At 40.9% G+C, this 10109-nt stretch overlaps 1 protein-coding gene across 1 annotated transcript in view; it reads right to left on the bottom strand.

Moving 5' to 3' along the window:
* Window positions 1-316: 316 nt before the first annotated feature.
* The window catches only part of NUS1 (NUS1 dehydrodolichyl diphosphate synthase subunit), a 27089-nt gene continuing 17296 nt past the window's right edge, over window positions 317-10109 (bottom strand). Inside the window, exons 4-5 of the mRNA XM_029944789.1 lie at window positions 7294-7393; window positions 317-3090 (exon numbers count right to left, since the gene is read on the bottom strand). Of these exons, the coding sequence (XP_029800649.1) occupies window positions 3000-3090; window positions 7294-7393 (191 nt within the window). The 3' untranslated portion in view covers window positions 317-2999. The remainder of the gene's footprint in view (window positions 3091-7293; window positions 7394-10109) is intronic.

Below are 10109 nucleotides of genomic sequence, written 5' to 3'. Positions count from 1 at the left end.
CTAAGAGTACACATATACATTCTTAACTTGGCATTCCATGCTCAGTAAAAATCAACTTGATCTTAATTACTGTGGAATTCTGACAACTCTAGCAATGGCAAAGCTGAATTTTATCTTGCTGTTATCTAGCAAAAAGCAAATACCATTAAGATTCCAAATGTTTAACCTGGTAAAAATGAGAATATATTTCAATCAAGAACATACTGTCGGAAAAAAAACCGTATTGCTGCTATCTAGTCATGAGTTTCTCAGTACATTTCTGCAGGCCCTAGATGTTTAGAATAAATGTAGCGTTCACATAATACTATAGTCCATGAAAAGAGTATATTCTTTTATTGTTTTTGTTCATACATGTTAAGTTTCAACTTTCAATAATAAAATTCAATAAATTTGATTCCTCAATCATAAAAACTTGCTTTACACATTATGTACATGTTGCCAAAGTCTACAGCCATACAAAACATCACGAGGATTTGACTCTACGCTTGGTGCCATCACACAGGAGGAAGGAGCTAATCAAATAACATACATTCAAAGATTAAATTGTAGATACGCACAGTGTATTTGGCACTGTTCATTAACATCAGAACACCATCCTCTCAGAGACAGGTATTCTTAAGCTTTAGTCCCAATATACCAGAATTTTGTTTTTCACATCAAAAGCAGCTTTCAAACTAACAGTAATCAGTTTTAAGCAACAAAATACAATCAGAGTTGGGACTGGAATGCGTACACTCAAACTTTTTGCTATGCTCCAACCTGCCATCCTGAAAGTAGGTTTGATAATTTTCCATTGTCGGGGATGTCAAGAAGAAACAATTTAAAGATGAGTATCTTGAGTCCACATAAAAACAAACAACACTTTGCTTAATCTTTAAGATTATCAGTTCTTCTTGGGAGTGCAAAGAGTCCTGACGAGGCAGAACATGGGATGATTCTGAAAGGACTTCCAGAATGACCAGTGCCATTCAAGTGGTGCGGATCAGACAAGCACAGTTAAACTCATGAGGAGGTTTTGGAATGCTTATATCTGAATTCAGAATCCTTAGCAACTTGTTTTAAGGGCCTCTTTCTAGGACTAGAACAGACTCAAGCCATAGGTTATAGATTATTTTGATGTGTAATACTACACTGCTATGAAATGGAAGGAGAAAATAAAAGTACAAAACTCAACCACTAAACTTTGAGAGAATTTGGCCACATCCCAGTGGGTAGTGTTTGATTAACTTCATTTTAACAAATATTAAATCCCTTCACTTCAATCAGGCCCATTAAATTTATTCATTAAAGCCATACATATCCCAGAATGTTTATAAAAGACAAACACCATGTTTATAAAAGACATAAATTCAGTCTCAAACTAAGGCAAAAAACCCTCAACAGAACATGGATCACAGTATAGGGGGACAGAAATCAGAAACTGGTAGTTCAGGGAGATGCTATAGTTTCACCCAAAACTTGTAGCAATAAATTAAGACTTAAAAAAAAGTCTTATAATGTACAAAGGACTACGAAGTGCAAAGTAATGTCACTGAACCAAAATTTAGTTTAATCATTTTATTTCAAGTGTAGTTTTTAAAATCATAAATGGGGTTTTATAGTCCAAAGTCCAAATACGTATCCTCCTCACAGCTTTAGAATATGACAAGCAATTTCAGACCTTGCTTTCTAAACCCCATCTTCTTTGCTATTTTTCAGACTTCTGAAACCTAGTATTAAAGCTACTACATTCTAAATGTACAATTTTAGACAACTATTGTACACTTAAGATTTTTCTGAAAACAGTCCAACAAATATAAAGAATGGTTTCTGTCCAAGGATCAGGAGTGAGGGAAAAAATATTAAACATCAAAAAATCATTTATTCATCTAAAAAATAACAGAACCAGTGCTGTTCTCTGTCATGAAAGAGAACGTGTAAGGTTAACTTAAATTACTTTTGTAGACTTTGGTAATATTTTATTACCTACACAGGCCTCAATCTTACTTAAAGATCTTTTAGGCCAAGTCCCCCACCATCAGGTTTGATTGAGTAAAACGTCTGGGAACTAACACAGCCCTAAACGTGCTGTTCCCAAGAGGAACAGGTTACTGCTTTGGGGGAAAAGAGCTGCCTTGATAACTTCCCTCAAATGCTTATTTTAAATAAAAGCTGATGGGAATATTTTTTAAACCAACTTTGGGTACACAGAGCCTGCCAAATAAAAAAAGGAAACCAAACTTTCTTTCCTATTTTAGGAAAATTTCTAACTTTACCTTTAAGATTATAACTTTCCACCTTTTTTGGACTAATACAATATTTAAATCTTTTAAATTCTGCATTTCAATGTAGATGAGTTTTTTTTTCAAATGATCTTCACAATCCAGAACACAGACATCGAGCAACACTCATAAGTCACACTGTTTAACTATAATGAGATGAAAATGGACGGATATCTGAAAATAGGCATTCCCTCTGCTCCAAAGGTGAGCAAGCTTTGAACATGTGACCATCACAGAACGCCATTCCTCTGGTAACCCCTCAAACTCAAAACGGTTCCATTTAATAATATATTATTCTTAAAAATGAAATTTGGTCACTAGGAAAGACTGAACAAAAATTATTCCCCTCCCCTCAAAACGACCAAATAGCTCTAGTCACCCCCTGCTCTCCCCATAAAAACAGGGAAGTAGTTGAGGCTGAAGCCTTTAAATCTGAAATTTCAGCTCCTAAAACATTGCTGCTATTTGCTCAAAGTTGCAGGTCTCTGTATTTCCTTCTCCAATACTTCCCCCATTTATAAATTTAGATACACACATACACACACGCACGCACGCACACACGCACACACATATTCACACATACCCTTACTCAAGTAAGACACTTTTTTGTGTTTGTTGATAAATTATGAGGATTATGAACTAGGTGTGTACAGGGTTTCATAGGTGCTTTGTAAACATCAGAATCACTTGGGTCCTTTTCTCCAAAAGCCTGAAATCAAAATACACAACCGGGGATCACTACTTTCCCAGGCGCTGTTCACAGGCTGCATATTGACGAAGGGCAGAGAAAAAGTCCTCGTAACTGATGTTTAGGTGGGAAGGCAAAGAGCTGAAAAGAAAGCACAGGGGAAAGAAGCAATTAGATGATATACTGTAATGTGGAGGGAGGAACCAGAAGGAAAATACTCCAAAAGATGTCACAGACAGAAGAAATGATAAACATAGACTATGTCAAACCATTTCTACTAAATGACTGCTAAGTTCACTGTGAAACAGTGCAAGTAAAAAATGTCATCTCTCCTTCTTTTTCTAAGGAGAGAAAAGCAACTCGTAGCAAGACAGAGATTCAGAACCTGTACTGAAGTCTAAGTCTAGGGGCGCCTGGGTGCCACTCAGTCGGTTGAGCGTCCAGCTTCGGCTCAGGTCATGATCTCATGGTTGGGGGGTTAGAGCCCCACGTTGGGCTCTGTGCTGACAGCTAGTTCAGAGCCTGAAGTCTGCTTCGGATTCTGTGTCTCCCTCTCTCTGACCCTCCCCTGCTCGTGCTGTCTCTGTCTCTCAAAAATAAATAAAAAACATAAATTTAAAAAAATTAAAGCCTAAGTCTAAATGAATGCAAAACTGGAGACCTATTTAAAAAGGATCTCATTCACGCTCACTGTGAGAAGTCCTCTCTGTCAGAGTAAAGCCAGCACTGCGTGCAGTGGTTTAGGACCGCCAGGCTGACCACCAGCAGAGCAGCAGAGCACCCTCACACCCCTGTAGGCTGAAGCCGTGTGGTGAGCAACCAATAAATGAATGTTTATCTCTACCATTTCTATTCGCTCAAGAAGGCAATTACAGTGTGACGTGAAGACACTTTAAGGGTACAATGAATGTACAGCCAGAGGATTCCCTGTTAGGTATTTTAAATGCTTAAAATAATTTTCAGTAATTGACATAAACAATTCCCTAGTGTACACAGCTTTATTGTGAGGCTTTGGGAATTCCAAACGGTACCAGAGCCAAACCCCTGGTCAGAGTACAGGTCGCACTGAGAGCTCCAGGTGCACACACCACAAAGAAAGACTGAACAAACCAACCGCGAACGGACTCCTGTCTGACCGTGTGCTGGTTCTCACAGCTGGGCCTTCCTTACCCTTCCTTTTCCCCTCCCTAGCTTTACTGAAATAGAATTGACTTCCCATCTCTTTCCTTCAGCTGCCAAAAGTTCTGAAAACAAGTCTCCTCTTCCTCCATTTCCTTATCTCTTATTAATTCTACCATCAACCTTTCATCTTATTCACTCCACTGCAGCGATAACCTCACAAGGTATCCTCAAAGGACAAACTCAATGATGCTCTTCTCGCTGAAGCTTGCTTCAGATGTCCTCCTCAAACAACCCGCTTTACTAAGTCTTTCTCATCTTACCCACTTCATCAACCACTTCATCTCCTACCACTCCCTCCTCAGGGCCCCCAAAGTGGTCTTGCCCTTCCTGTCTGTTGGCAGTGCTCCACCCTTCTACTTCTCCACATTATGATTAAGACATTAAGATATCAGGTGCTTCCCGTCTGGGAGGCGGTAGACAAATTCACAGTAAACCTTAACAGAACGTGACAGGGCTATGATAGACATATGTACAAAGATCCATGGGAAAGCTTATTATGTGCTCGGGATCTGATGTCCATTAGCTGACTTAAATCCTCAACTTCTTATTAAAATACCCATGGTACAAATACAGAGAAGTTTAAACAGCCATCCAAAGTCATGTTATTGAACTGCAGAGCCAAGATTCAAACTGAGATATATATATATATATCTGTTCTAAAACACGCTCTGCTCCTTCCAAACTACTCTCAACCTCACAAGGCATCACTGCTGCCTTTCCTGGAGCCCAGTGCAAAAGGCACCTGAAATTAACTCAGAAAACCCCGGGAGAAAAAGAAACAAGAGAAACATACACCCATTAGAAGGAAAGCCAGAGTTTGGAGACTTGGGTTCTAATTCCACTTTATCACACACAATAATGAGAGCTACATCTCTTCCCCATTTTCCTACACCTTTAAAATGAGGAGTTCGGACCATAATACAGCCCTTTCTGACTCTAAAATGCTACATGTTCTTTTCTGCCTTTTCATTGGACACCTTTTCCCTGTCTTGCCCCTGAACTTGAAGCATTTATTAAAAGGCCAAAAGGTCCCTTGATACTGTACTCTTATATATAAACTTGAGAAAGTCCCTCTTCTCACAGACTCAACTACTACCACTTCTAACAACCTTCAGTCTCCAAATATCCAATTTTAGCCTTGACTTTTCATCCTGGACCAATTCTGCGTCTTCATCTGCTTTTCTGTGTTTCCTTTAAATAGACTATGGACTTGAAATCATCTTACCCTTGAAATTAATGTTTTTTCTTCAAAATCAATGTTCCCTTGACTATGTAGTTTCTCTCAATCACATCATAATTTGCCTTATTAGGCTTAAAAGCTTAGGAATCATTTCATTTCTCTAACTTTTAGCACAGTTTTGAAGTACCAAGCCTGCAATTATGCTTGGTAAATAATTCTCATTAGACACAGAATTTACAGTATGTCCTCTTAAGACTCAGACTTGGGAGGTGCCTGGGTGGCTCAGTTGGTTAAACGTCCAACTTCAGCTCAGGTCATGATCTCATGGTTTGTGAGTTCAAGCCCCACATCAGGCTCTGTGCTGACAGCTCAGAGCCTGGAGCCTGCTTCAGATTCTGGGTCTCCCTCTCTGTCTGCCCCTCCCTGGCTCACACTCTCTCTGTGTCTCTCTCAAAAATAAACATTAAAAAATACTTTAAAAAGGCTACTGAGTCCTCAAAATCAGGGGTCACAGCTCATGAGCCTGCCACCTGTTTTTTTAAATAACGATTTATTACAACACAGTCACACACATTTGTGCATGCGCCGTCTCTGGCTGCTCTGCTATACTCCCAATGCTGAGTAGCTACAACACAAGAATAGCTGCAGAGACTGTATGGACCACACATTCACCAAAAATCCTTACATCTAGCCCTTCACATAAAAAGTTTATGCAACTCTGTTCTTAATAAGCAATTTAAAAAATTTTTTTAATTTATTTTTTTGAGAGAGATAGACAGTGTGAGCAGGGGAGGGTCAGAGACAGAGGGAGACACAGAATCTGAAGCAGGCTCCAGGCTCTGAGCTGTCAGCACAGAGCCCGACGTGGGGCTTGAACCCACGAACTGTGAGATCATGACCTAAGCTGAAGCCAGATGCTTAACTAACTGATCCACCCAGGCGCCTCTAAATAAGCAATTTCATTTTTCATCACTGTATTATCCCCTAAATCATAACTATGGCCTCTTAACTGGGCTCTCTACCATATCTTTTCCCAAATCTGATCTACTCTAGTACACAGGTGCCAAACAAATCTTCTAAAATCACCATTTCTACACTATCTACAGGCTCAGTGATTTCCTATTTCCTGTCTGAACTGTTATGCATATTCTTTGTACTGGAACTTAAAGCCTACCCAGCATCGGTACCCCCAAATTACTTGTTTTCACCTTACAGAGTTGACCCTTGAACAACATGGGTGTGCACTGCATGGGTTCACTTGTATGCAGATTTTTTTTATAAATACAGTACAGTACTATAAATGTATTTTCTGTTCCCTATAATTTTCTTACTAAAATTCTTTTCTCTAGCTTACTTTATTGTAAGAATACAGAACATAATATGCATAACATAAAATATGTATTAAGTTAGACTTCCAGTCAAAAGTAGGCTATTAAGTTTTTGAGAAGTCAGAAGTTATATACCGAATTTGGACTGCACAGGGGTCCACACCCCTCATGCCCACACTGTTTTAGGGTCAAGTGTACTACCGTCCAATGTTATAATGCTAAATCTCTGCTTTGGTAGGGCCAGTTCCCTCACAATTTCTTTAAAATGAGATGCTCATTCCTCACTTCCCAGCTCTTCTTTTTTCCTTGCCCATCATCCCTTACTCTCCTCACCTTTCCTGTAATTACAAAAGTTCTATCCATTTTACATGCCCTGGAGTATGTCATAACTTTTCTTTAAAATCAGCAACGCTGACCCACAGGCGTATCTCTCTCACTCCTGGTCTCCCATGACAATTTGTATCAATACCAGGCATTTGTACAACCACACTCTCTTGGGTCTGAGTCTTTATCTCACCACTGATTCCGTGAAACACATGAGGGTAAGGACCAGTATTGTAAGTCTTTGGGAATTCTCACCATACCCAGTACAGTGCTAGGCTCAAGAAACACTTGCTGAATTGAACCAAAGTCAGGATACTTTTAATTACTTACACAATCTCAGTCAATCTGATGTGCCAGGGAAGAAAGCCTAATGTGCTGTCCACAGGACCAAACTTCAGTACTAAATCAGGATCAGGGAAACCTTTTGAACCTTATAAAGAAAGAAATACACAGGAATTTAACACGCATTGCTTACAAATAAAATGACCACGGGCAAAATCTGTTCATCAAATTGGCTTTTTATGCTTTATCTGTTTTCTTCACAAGCTTTACTGGTATGTGTCTACACCACCCCGCTGCCCAACATATACTTTAGAATCTATGTTATTTCCAAATGTGAACATTTCCTCTAAAGACCATTTAACTGAATGGATTCTCTGATAAGAAAGGGTATAACCCCACTCCCATCCTAAACCCTGCAGTCAGCCCCCAAATCCCAGCCATCTTTCAAGACTCCAGAATTCTCCTGGCACTCTGAGAACCACACTGCTTTAGGGGCACAAATGCTAATTCTGGCTACAGAATCCTAGAACTTCAGAGATAAAAAGGAACCATAAATGTAACTACAATCCTTCCTTCCCCAGGACCCTTTATTTTATAGCTGTGAACAAAAAGACCAACTCCTAGCGCTCCAGTGTAACTGTTTTCTCCAGAGCCCCAGCCTAGGGAGGGAACTACCATACACCTGCCTCAACAAAGGCATGGCCATTCGGTCTCACAAACTGGTTTCCATACAAGACCTGGTTTGAGAAAAAATGGGGATAAGGATAGTTCAATTGCTTAAAAAACAAAGTAAAATAAATATTAAAATCGTCACTGGTAGAACAGAAAAGATGCTATTATCCAAGAAATCCAGGCTCCAACAGGTTCTAATAACCTCTATTCTGCTACTAACTTTTGGTTACACAACCCTTCCAAGGCTTATTTGTTTCATTTGTTAAATAAGGAGATTAGATTAGACAGGCTCATCCCCCAAAATAAATAATTATTTCCATAAAAAGTCCCTTGAAAGTCCATTAGAAGTGCATGGACTAAGAAGAATATATATTCCTGGGACTGAAGAGCAAATTCTCTTTAGTTTAAAAAAGAAAAATAGGGGGGAGGAGCCAAGATGGCAGAGAGAAAGGGAGCTCTGTAAACTTCGTCTGTCCCATCGATCGAACTGAGAAGGACATTACTCTCATCTGCAAGAGCGGAAGGAGAAAATACAGACTCCAGAAGGAAGAGAACCTGAAGGATACCTGAGTGAGTGAGTGCGAACTGGGGAGATTCGAAAACGGGCCAGCCTGACATGGGCATGGGAGGTGGGAGCCCCAGCCCAACGCGGGGCAAGCGCGCGGAGCCCGAGAGACAAAGGGAAGAGATAGAGAGACTGAACACGCTCATAGTACTGTCTCTGGGGAAGAGATAAAGAACGCTTAACTGCGCTTGGAGAGAGAAGCTCACTCCATAGATAACTGCTGGGTAGCCCAAATCCCAAACCCAGGTGGTGAAAGGGAAAGAACAGCTTCCAGCCCTGCACCATCTTGGTGGGGAGTCAGTGGCGGCGGCAGTGGCGGTGTCAGGGGCACTCACTTCGACCTCAGTTTTGGGAGTGGGAGCACGCACCTCATTTCCACGGCGCATCTCGCCCCCAGCATTGGCCGCGCGAATCCCAAATCTCAGGTGCCAACAGGGAAAAAATAGCCCCCACCTCTGCGTGATCCCAGCAGGGAGTTGACAGTCCTGGAGGCCTGGATGCACGCTCAGGCTGCAGGAGCTTCCAGCTCATTTCTAGCAGCGCACGGTGCCTTGGGCAACAGCTGTGCGAAGCCAAGAGAAACTCATTCCTCCCCCAATGAGATAGCAATCCCGGCTGGGGGTTGGGAATCCACAGTTGTGTCTGTGACGGTGTGCACTTCACCTCCTGCTGCGCATCCCGCGTCAGGCAGCACACCTCCCCTCAGGCAGGGGCAGCCGAAATCCCTGCCTGAGCCAAGACAAACTGATTCTTCCCCCTAAGAAGCCAGCCACCAAAGCAAATATATCTCATCTGTGGTAGCATAAAAGTGCATGGACTGGAACTTTGATCCGAGGCGGGCCTGGAAAACACAACTCGGCTCAACCACAGCACAAGGAGATTGGACTCATCAGAGTGGCCTACAGTGCATAGTTCCAGCGGAGCTTGGCTTGCTGCCATTCTACTCTCTGCAGGCACCAAGGCAGAGCCTCTGAGTGCAGCCTCCGAGACCTACCACACCAAACCACGCCTATCCACAAGGGGAAGTTGCTGTCTTTTTTTTTATAATTTTTTTATTGTTTTCTTTTTTCTTCATTTTTTTTCTTCTTTTTTTGTACTTATTTTTTATTATTATTACCTTTTTTTTACTTAAATTTTTTTAAATTTTTACTCCTTATTTTCCTTTCTCCTTTCTCCCTTTGTTTACCTTCTTGCAATCCAGGTATATTCTCCTGTATCTCATCCTTACCTCTCCCGTCAACTGGTCATACACTTTTAGACTGTCCACTGTCCTTTGTTGTCTCTGACCCCCTTTCTTTTTTTTTCTTTTTTTTCTTCTTCTCTTCTTTTCGTCTCTTTCCTTTCCATTTTCTTTCTTTTCTTTCCCCCTTTTAATGTGTTTGTTTGTTTGATTTGTCTGTGCGTTTGTGTACTTCTGTTCCCTCTGTGTTTGTCTATCTGTTTTCCTTCTTTGGGCTACACTAAGAAACAAGCCAAAGTGTGCATGACGGCAAGTCCCAAATATTGCTGAGTAGGGAAATAAAACATTCAAAGGCACAACAAGAGAAACTGAGAGACACCATTAAAAGAATATTTCCTGAAACGACAGGCCCTGGACAGTCAATAAGCCTCCTTTAACAGAGAAATA

This window comes from Suricata suricatta, chromosome 7 (assembly GCF_006229205.1).
Source record: "Suricata suricatta isolate VVHF042 chromosome 7, meerkat_22Aug2017_6uvM2_HiC, whole genome shotgun sequence".
Classification (NCBI taxonomy): Eukaryota; Metazoa; Chordata; class Mammalia; order Carnivora; family Herpestidae; genus Suricata; species Suricata suricatta.
This window is presented reverse-complemented; position numbering and strand designations above follow the sequence as displayed.